This window comes from Papio anubis, chromosome 1 (genome assembly GCF_008728515.1).
Source record: "Papio anubis isolate 15944 chromosome 1, Panubis1.0, whole genome shotgun sequence".
NCBI lineage: Eukaryota > Metazoa > Chordata > Mammalia > Primates > Cercopithecidae > Papio > Papio anubis.
This window is the reverse complement of record NC_044976.1, coordinates 213,839,853-213,854,404: the sequence shown is the minus strand read 5'-3', so window position 1 is coordinate 213,854,404 and position 14,552 is coordinate 213,839,853. Positions and strand designations below refer to the sequence as shown.

General features: G+C 44.2%; 1 protein-coding gene and 1 pseudogene across 3 annotated transcripts in view; one reads left to right on the top strand and one right to left on the bottom strand.

Annotated features, from left to right (window-relative positions):
- Positions 1-2,050: 2,050 nt before the first annotated feature.
- LOC103880378 lies at positions 2,051-4,469 on the top strand (annotated as a pseudogene).
- Positions 4,470-8,711: 4,242 nt separating this feature from the next.
- The window catches only part of C1H1orf100 (chromosome 1 C1orf100 homolog), a 40,614-nt gene continuing 34,773 nt past the window's right edge, over positions 8,712-14,552 (bottom strand). For all 3 annotated transcript variants that reach the window (XM_009196188.3, XM_017953295.2, XM_003893681.4), the window contains one exon: positions 8,712-8,849. In XM_009196188.3, coding sequence (XP_009194452.1) covers positions 8,731-8,849 — 119 coding nt within the window. In that variant the 3' untranslated portion in view covers positions 8,712-8,730. The remainder of the gene's footprint in view (positions 8,850-14,552) is intronic.

Genomic DNA, 14,552 nt, shown 5'->3' with positions numbered 1-14,552 from the left:
CTCCTTATAAGAAGCAAGGGGACCGGGCAAGGTGGCTCATGCCTGTAATCCTAGCACTTTGGGAGGCCGAGGCAGGCGGATTGCCTGAGTTCAGGAGTTCAAGACCAGCCTGGGCAACACGGTGAAACCCCGTCTCTACTAAAATACAAAAAATTATCTGGGCATGGCAGCGTGTGCCTGTAGTCCTAGCTACCCGGGAGGCTGAGGCAGGAGAATGGCGTGAACGCAGGAGGCGGAGCTTGCAGTGAGCCAAGACTGTGCCACTGCACTTCAGCCTGGGCGACAGCGCAAGACTCTATCTCAGGAAAAAAAAAAAAAAAAGGAAGCGACCTCAAGGGTTCTGTATATTATATTTTTGAACATTTTTTGAAAACTAAGGAGTAAAATAGCATTGGTTATTGCTCCTAAGGTCACTGAAATTGCTGAGAATCAAATCCTGGGACTTGATGAATTTCAGCGCATGTTGAATTTCCAGCCCCACAGCATCCGCTCTTAAAGCGGGGGCATTAAATAGGAAATAGTGGAATCCTGTCAATTGAAATGGGGATGTTTGGGAAGGCCTAGATAAAGCTGGAGACATTGAGCCCCTAAAATCTGATGAGTCTTTTTTGCCAGCGGTCCCCCCATCCCAGTGGAAGTGACTTCCCCAACCCCAGTGACAGTGGCGTTCCTGCTCACAGTGACGTCAGCCTTTCCTCCGCTGAGGAAACCCTGCATTACCTAAGGAAACTGTGACAGGGTGGTGATTCCCACCACATCCCCATTCAACACTATTTGGCCTGTGCAGAAGAAGATGGATCTTGGAGAATGACAGTGGATTATCATAAGCTTAACCAGATGGTGACTCCAAATTGCAGCTGCTGTACCAGATGTGTCATTGCTTGAGAAAATCAGCACATCCCCTGCTACCTGGTATGCAGCTGTTGTCTTGGAAAATGCCTTTTCTCCATCCCTCTCCATAAGGCCCACCCTAAGCAGTTTGCTTTCAGTGACATGACCAGCAGTGCACCTTCACTGTCCTGCCTCAGAGGCATATCACTTCTCCAGCCCTAGGTCATAATTTAGTTCATGGGGATCTTGATCACCCTTCCCTTCCACAAGATATCACACTGGCCCACTACTTTAATGACATTATGCTGATTGGACATAGTGAGCAAGAAGTAGCAGTAACTGTAGACATACGGTAAGACATTACCATGTCAAAGAGTGTGCAGTAAATCCAACTGAAATCAGGGACCTTTACCTCAGTGAAATTTCTAGGGGTCCAGTGGTGTGTGGTGTTGAAATATATCTTCCTCTTTCTTTCTTCTTCCTTCCTTCCTTCCTTCCTTCTTTCCTTCCTTCCTCTCTTTCTTTCCCTTTTTCTTTCTTTCTTTTCTTTCTCTTTCTTTCTTTTTTCTCCTTCCTTCCTTAGAACGTCATTTCAAACAAATTTATTTATTTGTTTCATGAGAAAGAGCATTCTAAAAGCAGTGTAGCCAGCATACAATCACATTGCTGCAGAACATTGAATAAGCTTTTTAAAAATCACAGGGCAGAGAATGGGATGGCAAATTGTTAAAATCAGGAAAGAGAATCCAACAAAGTAGGAATCCAGTTTGTTTCCCACAGTAGGGTAATCAGTTTAGGAAGTCCATTCATGGTGTTAATTACAACAATGGAATGGAAACATTTCAGTTGATACCAGATATTTTCATATACTTGTTTTGGTAAGAGATATCCTTCCTAAGGTGAAGATTAAGTTGTTTCATCTGACTTCTCCCACAACCAAGAAAGAGGCACAGTGCCTGCTGGGCCTGTTTGGATTTTTGGAGGCAGCATATTCATTTGGGTGTGTTACACTGGGCCATTTACTGAGTGACCTGAAAAGCTGTGAGTTTTGAGGGGGGCCCAGGGCAAAAGAAGACTACAACAGGTCCAGGGTGCTGTGCAAGCTGCTCTGCCACTTGGGCCACGTGACCAGCAGATCTGTCAATGGCAGGTAGGGGAGCCTTTGGGTAGGTGAGTCACACCTCCAGCCTTTGATGCCCCACGCCCAGCCTGAGGCTGCATGGGCCCGAAAACCGCTAGGAAAAGTGAAGAGGGGATTCAGGCTCAGAGAGGGAAGGACGCTTGCCCAGGGTCACGGCACCAAGTGAAGGATAGGGCCTTGCTTGTTCATCTGGATTTTCAGGGGTTGAGTCTGGTACCAGGCCAAGGGGCCTGACCAAGGAGAACATCCAAGAAGCGGTCAGTAGAGATGGCTCACCACTGTCTCTGCAAGGCTTGCCCCAGGTCCAGCCTGGCTCCTCGGCACCACATTGGACAGTGATCTAGGTGAAGACGAAGGCCTCCTCTCCCTGGCAGGCAAAAGGAAGCTCAGGGGAAACCTATCCAAGGAGTCAGTGGAGATCCTCAGGCAATGGCTGTACTTGCACCTCTGTAATGCCTGCCCCCTGGGGCCGGGGAAGCCGAGCCTTTGTGGTCAGACCAACCTGTCAGCACTGCAGACGTGTAACTGGTTCATCAATGCCTGGCAGTGGCGTCTCCCAGACTGCAAAGATGCGAATCAGTTTACCCTTTCCCGAGGTAGGGGTGAGGCCTCAGATGTGGCCCTGCCCAGTAGCAGCAGCCCCTCAGGGCTGGCTGTGTCTGTCCCAGCTCCCACCGATGTGCCCTCCCTGTCTGTGCGCTGGGTGCTGCTCCACTCAGGCCAGCGGGGAAAGCTGCCCCGCTTCCCTCCTTGGGAGCTGGAGCCCCCCAATACCCTATGACTGCTGGTAGCACACTCACCCTGCTGACCAGGACTGAGGCTGGAAGCCCCACAGGGGACTCTCCAACATGCCACCAGCCACATCCCTAGAACAAGACAAAGAGGCTTCAGCAGCTTCCAGCTGCTTCCAGTCCTCCAACTACAGAGGGCTGCTGAGATGGAGCTTGAGAAGCAGCAGCACCCATCACTCCCATTCCTCCACAATCCTTTAGTCTCTGAAAACCTCAAGCAGGTGTCTGTCAACAGGGGTGCTCGAGGCTGAAACCAGCAGTCTTGGGTTCCCGTTTGGGTCCCCTCCATACAGAGGGTTTTCTGTGGATCACTGCCAAACATTGGGATCATGTCCTCCGTCCAGAGGTCTTCAGCAGGAAGACGCCAGCTGGCATCGCTGCGCTGTGATGGGGACGCTCTTCTCTGCTGAGTCTGCCATTTCTCCAGGCCTCCCCTCAGTGAGGAGACCAGGCGATGGGAGACAGGCATGGTGCTGCTGCTACTGCTCCAGAGAAACCCTGGGACACCTTTGTTCTGCCTGGTTTCCTGGGCTAGGCTCAGGAAACCTGCCCAGTTCAGGCCTCTGTTGGGTCCAAGCTGCCCCTGTGCTGCTCTGTCAAGCCAGGTGTGGACATTCCAAGTTCATAAGCATGGACAAAAGAAAAGAGCAACCCCGCGGATGTAACAGAACTGACTCCAGCTGAGTGTGTAGGTTTTTGCTAAACTGTTTATCCCTTTTTGCTGGGGTTTGCATTAATGGCAGTAGTTAGCCCAGGTGTGGGGAATGAGAATGCATGGCTTGATGGGATCTGATGAACTGGGAGTGACCCACCATTGCAATTGGGGATTGTTTTGCAAGGAAATAGTGTTTTTATTTGGGGGACCAGCAAAATCTCTACATTAGTGTAAAATTTCAAATAGTTGTTATATCATTGGTTTGGTTTACCAAGAAAAAAGGACAGAACAAGTTTAAAAAGAAAGAATTTTGGAGCAGGGCCCTGCCAACATACTTGGATAGCTTCTCTCCTTTTGAGAGACAGCTCTTGGCCTACTACTGGGCTTTAGCAGAGACTAAATGCTTGACCATCGGCCACCAAGTTACCGGGCAACCCTCGCTTCCCATCACGAACTGATGTCATCTGACCCACCAGGCCATAAAGTTGGACTTAGCAACACAACATCCGGTCATCACATGGACGTGGTATATATGTGATTAGGCCCTAACAGGCCCTTCTGAAGGCACAAGTAAGTTATATGAAGTGGTCTAAATGCCCATGGTCCCCACTCCTTCTACACTGCTTCTCCTCAGCCTGAGTCTGTGGCTTCACCGGGAGTTCCCTATTACCAGCTGACACAGAGAGGGAAGACTGGGGTCTAGCGTACGGATGGCCCTGCGTGATATGCAGCAGCACCTGAAAGTGGACAGCTACAGCAGCACAGTCCCTCGCGGGGGCACCCTGAAGGACAGTGGTAAAGAGAAATTCTCCCAGTGAGGCATAACTTTGCATAGTAGACTTGGTTATGCACTTTGCTTGGAAGGAGAAGGGGCCAGATGTGCAATTAAATATTAATTCATGGGCTGTAGCCAGTGGTTTGGCTGGATGGCCCAACATGATTGGAAATTTAGTGACAAATTTGGGGAAGAGGGGCCAAGTGTGGTGGCTCATGCCTGTAATCCTAGCACTTTGGGAGGCTCAGGCAGGCAGATCACTTGAGCTAAGGAGTTCAAGACCAGCCTGGGCAACATGGCAAAACGCCATCTCTATTATAATTTTTTTTTTTTTGAGACAGTCTCACTCTGTCTCCCAGGCTGGAGTGCAGTGGCATGATCTCAGCTCACTGCAACCTCCGTCTCCCGGATTCAAGCAATTCTCCTGCCTCAGCCTCCCAAGTAGCTGGGATTACAGGCACCCGCCACTACGCCCAGCTGATTTTTGTATTTTGGTAGAGACAGGGTTCCACCATGTTGGACAGGCTGGTCTCAAACTCCTGACCTCAAATCCACCGTCCTGAGCCTCCCAAAGTGCTGGGATTACAGGCATGAGCCACCATACCTAGCCACTCTATTATAATTTAAAAAAAAAAAAAAGAAAGAAAGAAATTTAGGAAACAGTATTTGGATAGATCTGTCTAAATGGGCAAAAAACACAAAGATATTTATCCCATGTGAATGTTCATTGAAGAGAACCTCAACAGAGGATTTCGTTAATTAATTAATTTTATTTCTGAGACAAGATATGCTCTGTTGCCCAGGCTGGAGTGCAGAAGTTTGATCATAGCTCACTGCAGCCTCAAAGTCCCGGGTTCAAGCCATCATCCCACCTCAGCCTTCTGAATAGTGGGACTACAGGTGCATGCCTGGCTTAGTTATTTATTTATTTAGTAGAGATGAGGTTTTATATTGACCAGGCTGGTCTCAAACTCCTGGGCTCAAGCAGTTTTTCCTGCCTCTGCCTCCCAAAGTGCTGGGAGTACAGGCATGTGCCACTGCACCCAGCCAACAGAGAAGAATTTTAATAATCAGATGGATAGGATGACCCATTCTGTGGATACCAGTTTCTTTCCCCAGCCAACACTGTCATTACCCAACGGGCTCATGAATAAAATAGCCATGGTGGCAAGGAAGGAGGTGACACATGGGCTCAGCAACATGGACTTCAACTAACCAAGGCCGACCTGGCCCCCAGTATGGCACCATTCCCTGGAGCGATCAGTCAGCTACCTGGTGGCAGGTTGTTTACATTGGATTACTTCCATCATAGAAGGGGCAGCAGTTTGTCCTTACTAAAATAGACACATACTCTGGATGTGGATTTGTCTTCCTGAACATAATACTTCCGCCAAAACTGCTATCTGTGGACTTAGGGAATGCCTTATCCACCATCATGGTATTTCATATGGCATTGCTTTCTGATTAAAGAATTCAAACTTTACAGCAAAAGAAGTGCAGCAATGGGCTTATCTCATGGAATTTTTTTGGTCTTACGATGTTCCTCACTATCTAGAAGCCACTGGCTCGATAGAGCTGTAGAATAGCCTTTCGAAGAATCAGTTACAGTGCAGCTAGGTGGCAATAGCTTGCAGGGCTGCAGCAAGGTTCTCCAGAAGGCTGCAAATGCTCTGAACCAGTGTCCGGTATACGGTGCTCGCTCTCCCATAGCTAGGATTCACAGATCCAGGAATCAAGAGGTAGAAATGGGAGTGGCATCACTCACTCTTACAGTAACCCATTAGCAAAATGTTTGCTTACTGTTCCCAGGACGTCATGCTCTGCTGGCCTAGAGACCTTCGTTCCAGAAGGAGGAATGCTTCCACCAGGAGACACAATGAACCCGCTGGACTGGACTTAACGCTGCTGCCCAGCCATTTTAGGATCCTCATGCCTCTGAGTCAGCAAGCTAAGCAGGAAGTTATGTTGCTGGTTGGGGCAGTTGATCTGGACGAGCAAGGGGAAATTGAACTACTACTCCACTCCTCCACACAGGAGGAATATGTCTGGGATATGGACCACTTAGGATGTCTGTCAGCATTACCATGCCCCAACCCAATCCAGGCAGGACTACTAATGTCCAGATCCTTCAGCAATGGAGGTTTAGGCCACTCCACCCGGTAAAGAACCATGACTGCTGAGTTGTGTGTTGAAGTCAAAAGGGATACAGAATGAATAGTAGGAGAAGGCGGCATTTTATAAATACCAGTTGCAACTGTGTGGCCAGTTATAGGAATAAGGACTGTAATTGCCATATGTCCTCATTTTTTTTTTTTTTTTTTTTTGAGACAGAGTCTCACTCTGTCGCCCAGGCTGGAGTGCAGTGGTGCGATCTCGGCTCACTGCAGCCTCCACCTCCTGGGTTCTAGTGATTCTCCTGCCTCAGCCTCCTGAGTAGCTGGGATTACAGGCACACACCACCACGCCTGGCTAATTTTTGTATTTTTAGTAGAGATGCAGTTTCACCATGTTGGCCAGGCTGGTCTCAAACTCCTGACCTCAGCTGATCCACCTGCCTCAGCCTCCCAAAATGCTAGGATTACAGGGCTGAGCCACTGCGCCCAGCCTCATTTTTTAATAAGCGTGTTTGTATGTATACATACATATTTTAGGCAAAAATGTTTGCTTTATTTCCTCTCATTCCTTTATCATATAAGATGTACTGACCTTATATATAGTATTTGAGTATTGTTAATGCTACATCATAGTATTTAAGTTATGGAATATCAGGAAAAGAGTAAACGTCATTAAAAGACTTTACCTCCTCTTCTGGGAGGTAAACACCCTGGGATTAGCGTGTTTTCAGTTATATGCAGAATGTTAATATCATGTTAGGCAGGATTATGACCTTGTTATTATCTTTTTTGGAAGTTAAGTATGGTTTAAGATGTTTATAGGTGCCAAGTTGACAAGGGGTAAACTTGTGATGGTTAATTTTTTTTTTTTCGAGACAGGGTGTCACTCTGTCACCCAGGCTAGGGTCCAGTTGTGTGATCTTGGCTCACTGCAAGGTCAAACCCCTCAGGCTCAGGTGATCCTCCCACCTTAGCCTCCTGAGTAGCTAGGACTATAGGCATGTGCCACCATGCCTGGCTAATTTTTGTATTTATTTGTAGAGATGGGGTTTCACCATGTTTCCCAGACTAGTCTCAAACTCCTTTCCTCAAGTGATCCACCCACTTCTGCCTCCCTAAGCACAGAAATTACAGGAGTGAGCCCCTATACCTGGCCTGATGGTTAACTCTATTTGTTCACTTGATTGGGCTAAGGGATGCCTAGTTAGCTAGCAGAACATTATTTCTGGGCGTGTCTGTGAAGGGTTTTCTGAAGGAGATTAGTGTTTGAGTCAGTAGACTGAATAAAGCAGATGTCCTTCACCAATAGGACAGGCATTATCCAATCCCTTGAGTGCCTTAATCGAACCAAAAGATGGAGGAAGAATGAATTTGCCGTCTCTGGTTGAGCCAGAATATACAGCTTCTCCTGTCCTTTGACATCAGCACGCCTAGTTCTCAGGCCATCAAACCTGGTCCGAGACTGACAACATTGGTTCCCCAGTTTTCCAACCTTCGAACTTGGACTGGAACCACAACACCAGCTTTCACGAGCTTTCAGCTTGCAGACGGCAGATCCTGGGACTCTCAGCTTCCATAATTGCACAAGCCAATCCATCAAAACAAATCCTCATTTCATATATATACACATACACATATTCTGTTTCTCTAGAGAACCCTATCATTTGATCATTGATTAGCCCTTCACATCTAAAACTAAGGCGATGGAAAGCTACGTGGAACTCTGCATTCTTGGAGAAGTTTATCCATCGATAGGTGTTGCTTTGGAGTGAGTGAGGAGGGAGCTAACCAGTATGCTGGGGAACGGGGGGAGGGCAGGGGTCCCTGGAAGCCAAATGTAAGGTTTTTTTCCTTGGGATCCTTTCCTCTCCTTAGAGAAGACCCTTTGGCTTTCTGCCTGAGGAGCTGATGCCTAGCTGTCAGGCTTTCTTGCTTCCAAGATGGGGGTACTAACTCCTGTGTACAGACTCTCAGTTAACCCTCTTCATCTCCCTGCAGCCCCAGACTACACCTGGGTTTCTCCATCCAGAGCCCCTTGAGGGTCTCCAGTGCTAGTTTTCTTCCTAATTGGCCAAGTCCCCCAGGTTTTTTTTTTTTTTTTTTTCCCAACAGTGATGCAATTATTGTGCAGACGCAATGATCTTACCTGATCCCACGTGTAACCATTGGCCTAAATCTAAGATAGCTTGCCAGCATCAGCAATAAGAGGGAGTGGGGCTAAAATTCAAGTTCTCTTAAGGATAGATCTTGAATCCTTGTTCTAAGCTGACCAACTTAATCTGCAAAGAATTTGCAACATGTAAATATTTTAGGATTATAGCCATCTGTATACACACTTAAATTGAAAGTAGTTCTGCTGCCATTAACTTAGTCTAAAAGAGCCACCTAAGAATGCCAAACGTTATTTTGTTCAAATGCCATGGTTATTTTAGTTTAAAAGCATTTCTTTCAAAGCCGCCTCTCTCTTCACAACAGTAGAGCTCTGGCAGTGAATTAAGTGGTCGAGGATTCAGCGAAACTGTGGCTAATTTCTGGTTCCAATCTGGAATTTAAAACAAATTAAGGATTTATTTAAAGACTACTCGCTCCTAATTTTTAACACACTGTCCTTTTAGCAGTTGTGCACAATAACAAAATAACTTTTGGGGTTTAAGACAAATGAATGCACTTAAAATATGGGAAAAAGGACTCAGTCAAAAGATTGTTTCTTTGGTTCAGTCTCTGATTAAGAGGCATATTATTGAATTATGCCAAAATGTAAATAAAATGAAATAAATTACATAAATTTGCATGTTGACATTTCATTCTGCGCCCCCAAACCTTTTTAGTCTTACCTCACCAGTGCATTATTTTGTATCAGATTGCACTTGCTGCCATCCTTAAATTCTTTTTTTCTCTTTTTTCAGAGGTTTCTTTGTTTTTTCAAATTTTATTGACTATACACCTTTGGATTAGAAAAGTTCAATGAACTCCAAAACAGAATAAACAAAGTTAAAAACCGTACAAAATCAATCAGTATGTTATTTGGGAATAGATATGTATACGGTAAAAACAGTCAATAGCAAAGGCAAGATTAACACAAATTCAGGATAGAGGGTGTGTCTGGGTAGAAGGATGGGAGACTCAAAGGCTTTAAGTATATTAGGAGATTATTTTTCACAACTGACCTAAGGGATAAATAAGTATTTTTATTATTACTCTTTAAATTGGATATGTACAAAATATTTTCTGCAGGTATGATAGATATCACAACAAATAGAAAATAGGTCAGGCATGGTGGCTCAAGCCTGTAATCCCAGCACTTTGGGAGGCCGAGGTGGGGGGATCATGTGAGGTCAGGAGTTCAAGACCAGCCTGGACAACATGGTGAAATCCCATCTCTACTAAAAATACAAAAAATTAGCTGGGCGTGGTGGCAGGTGCCTGTAATTCCAGCTACTCGGGAGGCTGAGGCAGAATTGCTTGAACCTGGAAGGCGGAGGTTGCCGTGAGCTGAGATTGCATCACTGCGCTCCGGCCTGGGCAACGAGAGGGAAACTTCATCTCAAAAGTTAAAAAAAAAAAAAAGAGAAAAGCAAAGAAATCAATGAAGTTCATCCATTCTTCTGTGTTACTTATAATAACACAGACCAGAAACCTGGGAGTCACCCTTGACCCCTCTCTCACCAACCAAATCCAATTAATTTCCACTTCCTGCTTCTCTCCACGCCCCCATCACACCCTGGCCCAGGCCACCTGGACTCTCACTAAAACACTGATATCCTTTCCTGTTCCTTACACTCCTGCTGTAACCCAACCTCCACACAGCAGCCAAAGAAAACACTTTAAACCAGTCTTTCTTCAACTTGAATCTGTTTCAACATCCCATTTGCTATCAGAAGCAACAGAGTGACAAGTACATTGCCCAAGGTCACACAGCCAGGAAATGCAGAGGCAGAACTCAAAACTACTAGTCTTACTTGAGATTTCACATGTCTTATCTCTCCTACCTTGGGTGATACTGCCATTCCTAAATTCATACCCATTGGTGTTCCCTTGTATTTTATAACCTCTAATCTATAATCATTAACAGTTTTGCTTATCTGAAAATAAGAGTTCAAAGAGGGCTTCACTTTAATACAAGTATTGCTCAAGGAACCAAAGCCTAGTGTTTCAAAAGCATTGTAAAAAAACTTTTTTTTTTTTTTCAGATGAAGTCTTACTCTGTCGTCCAGGCTGGAGTGCAGAGGCGCCATCTTGGCTCACTGCAACCTCCGCCTCCTGGGTTCAAGTGATTCTGCTGCCTCAGCAAAGTAGCTGGAATTACAGATGTCTGCCACCATCCCTAATTTTTGTATTTTTAGTAGAGATGGGGTTTTGCTATGTTGGCCAGGCTAGTCTCGAACTCCGACCTCAAGTGATCCGCCCAGCTTGGCCTCCCAAAGTGCTGGGATTACAGGCGTGAGCCATTGCACGTGGCTGCATTGTAACAAAACTTTATTATATTATTAGGTGAATATTAGAGTTTATTACATTACTCTAATATTTAGAGTAATTCTCAGTGGTACTCTGATATCGCCATCTCAAAAAGATTAATTTGCCCAAGTATACATCGCTTATAAGAGGTACAGTCCACATCTGACACAGAACAGACTCCAAAATCATTAATCCTTCATTGTTCTAGTCTACACTCCTTAGTGCTTCAACAGTATCTCAAGAAATAAACATTTCTGGATATTAAGAATGGATAACATTTCACTAGCCCAAGGAGTATGACTAGAAATGAAATCTTTGAGGATTTTTAGATTTAATCGAGTGTGATCCTGTCTGTGGTCAGCAACAACATGACTTTTCAAGGTTTTTTTATGGAGTCAAATAGCAAAGATGGCCTTCTAATTACACTATATCTGGAAATGTATTAAAGTGATTTAGAAGTGTGAGGAATTCCATTCAGCAACTCTTCGTGATCCTTGTAGGCTGTACGATGGGTTGAATCATACACAGTTCGGCCAGGTGAACTCAACAGTCAATGTTGTGAGAACAGTGGGTGTTATCAACTCTGAAACGTGCTACACAGATTGGGGATGCTATGGAAAGAAAGTGTGAAATGATTTTTTGGATTTCCTTATCATCTGACAAAATGTAATTATTGTTCACGTGGATTTGTGGTGGTGACTCCTTTGAAAGTCATTGTTGGAAAATAAAATGAACAATTAGTTGATAACCACAGAGAAACTTTAACCACCTTGCTGAGAATTCCATGTATTCCAAATACGTTAATGATTTCATATAATATCACTCTTTAACAATCAAGAGTTTTTGTTTGTTTTTGTTTGAGATGGAGTTTCACTCTGTTGCCCAGGCTGGAGTGCAGTGGTGCAATCTTGGCTCACTACAACCTCCGCCTCCTGGGGTTCAAACAATTCTCCTGCCTCAGCCTCCTGAGTAGCTGGGACTACAGGCATGAGCTAATTTGTGTGTGTGTGTGTGTGTGTGTGTGTTTTGTAGAGATAGGGTTTCACCATGTTGGCCAAGCTGGTCTCGAACTCCTGACCTCAAGTGATCCTCCCACCTCAGCCTCCCAAAGTGCTGGGATTACGGGTGTGAGCCACCACACCTGGCCAGTCTAAGATATTTTTCAAGGATAACTTTGATCATGCATGATTTTTACCTTGTGTACCGATTTTAGAACTTAATCTCAGTGATATATGCAATTCCATTGTATTGGTCTTTTACAGATATTGATTATGGGACACGTTTATTCTTGATCAATACTAATAGTAACTAACATTTTTGAAGGCATAGTAATATTACATACAGGCACAATGCTTAAATTCTTTATATCGGTATCTCAATTCTATTAGGTAGATACTATTTTTATTCTTTTCACAGATGAGAATATTGAGGGTCAGAGAGCCTAAGGGTCACGCTGTCGGTAAAGGCATATATTTTATTTCAGAAAAATGAGTTATTTGAATTATTTGGCACTAGGGTGAGTCATACAAGGGTAACTTTCCACCGAGGGGCCATCTTATCCTCCCAGGCTAGAAATTCTCTGAGGACAGCGCCTTCTACATACCCTCCACTGTGTCTTGCACATAGTCAGTGCCCGAAAAATGTTTCCTAACGAAATCAATGAAATTATGTGTGCTGAGAAATAATCTTAACTGAGGAAGAATTTCCTTAACTGAGGAAGAATTTCTTAAGCAATAACCATGCTCTATCATGGTCTATATTTAATCAGACACCTCAGAGAACTGAACATAAATGTAAATCCTTGCTAATCTAGATATATCTTCTGCCCTGAAAATCTGATCAAACACCGGCCTAGGCAGGGCACGGCAGCTCACGCCTGTAATCCCAGCACTTTGGGAGGCCGAGGCGCGTGGATCACCTGAGGTCAGGCGTTCAGCCTGGCCAACATGGTGAAACCTCTTCTCTACTAAAAATACAAAAATTAGCCAGGTATGGTGGCGGATACCTGTAATCCCAGCTATTCGGGAGGCTGAGGAAGGAGAATCGCTTGAATCTGGGAGGCAGAGGTTGTGGTGAGCTGAGATCATGCCACTGCACTCCAGCCTGGGCAACAGAGTGAGACTCCATCACAAACAAACAAACAAACAATCACTGGCCAAATCGTTAGGATAAACAGCCTATACCTTTGATAAACAACTTAATATTCTTTCTCTTATTCTGTGAAAAACTCTTCCCCAAGGAATCCTTGTCAGGCCTCTTGCAGACCAGCCCTTTGCCGGCCTGTTGTTTATAAAATCATTGCCACCTATGCATCTCTCAAATGTAGATACATCTGCTAACTATTACACTGCTAACACCCGTCATCTGCTGCCTAAATCACTGCTTCTCAAACTTGGCTGTGCTATGGAATTATCTGGGGAGTTTTTTTTTTTTAATAATTATATTTTTTATGTAAGAAAGTTGACAATTTGACAATTCAGATAGGAGAAAAAAAACTACCTCCAATCTATTCCTAAAAATAATCACTGATAAGATTTTTGTTATTCTTCTAGAATTTTTAACACATATATAATTTTTACCTTTAAAACCATTGTTATTTTATAACTTCGAATTTAGCAATATGTTACTAAATTGTTCAATTTATAGATCTATGTAATTTTTTTTTCATTATTATACTTTAAGTTCTAGGGTACATGTGCACAACGTGCAGGTTTGTTATGTATGTATACATGTGCCATGTTGGTGTGCTGCACCCATTAACTTGTCATTTACATTAGGTATATCTCCTAATGCTATCCCTTCCACCTCCCCTCTCCCCACAATAGGACCCGGTGTGTGATGTTCCCCTTCCCATGTCCAAGTGATCTCATTGTTCAATTCCCACCTATGAGTGAGAACACGCGGTATTTGGTTTTCTGTTCTTGTGATAGTTTGCTGAGAATGATGGTTTCCAGCTGCATCCATGTCCCTATAAAGGACATGAACTCATCCTTTTTTATGGCTGCATAGTATTCCATGGTGTATATGTGCCACATTTTCTTAATCCAGTCTGTCACTGAAGGACATTTGGGTTGATTCCAAGCCTTTGCTATTGTGAATAGTGCTGCAATAAACATACGTGTGCATGTGTCTTTATAGCAGCATGACTTAAAATCCTTTGGGTATATCCCCAGTAATGGGATGGCTGGGTCAAATGGTATTTCTCGTTCTAAATCCTTGAGGAATCACCACACTGTTTTCCACAATGGTTGAACTAGTTTACAGTCCCACCAACAGTGTAAAAGTGTTCCTATTTCTCCACATCCTCTCCAGCACCTGTTGTTTCCTGATTTTTTTATGGTTGCCATTCTAACTGGTGTGAGATGGTATCTCATTGTGGTTTTGATTTGCATTTCTCTGATGGCTAGTGATGATGAGCATTTTTTCATGTGTCTGTTGGCTGTATGAATTGTCTTCTTTTGAGAACTGTCTGTTTATATCCTTTGCCCACTTTTTGATGGGGTTGTTTGTTTTTTTCTTGTAAATTTTATTGAGTTTTTTATAGGTTCTGGATATTAGCCCTTTGTCAGATGAGTAGATTGCAAAAATTTTCTCCCATTCTGTAGGTTGCCTGTTCACTCTGATGGTAGTTTCTTTTGCTGTGCAGAAGCTCTTTAGTTTAATTAGATCTATCTGGGGAGTTTTAAAAACGATTGATGCCTGGGACCCCCGCTTTACCACCCCACCCAGAGATCCTGATTTAATTGGTATTGGGTATAGCCTGGGCGTCCAGATTTTTTTAAACTCCAAG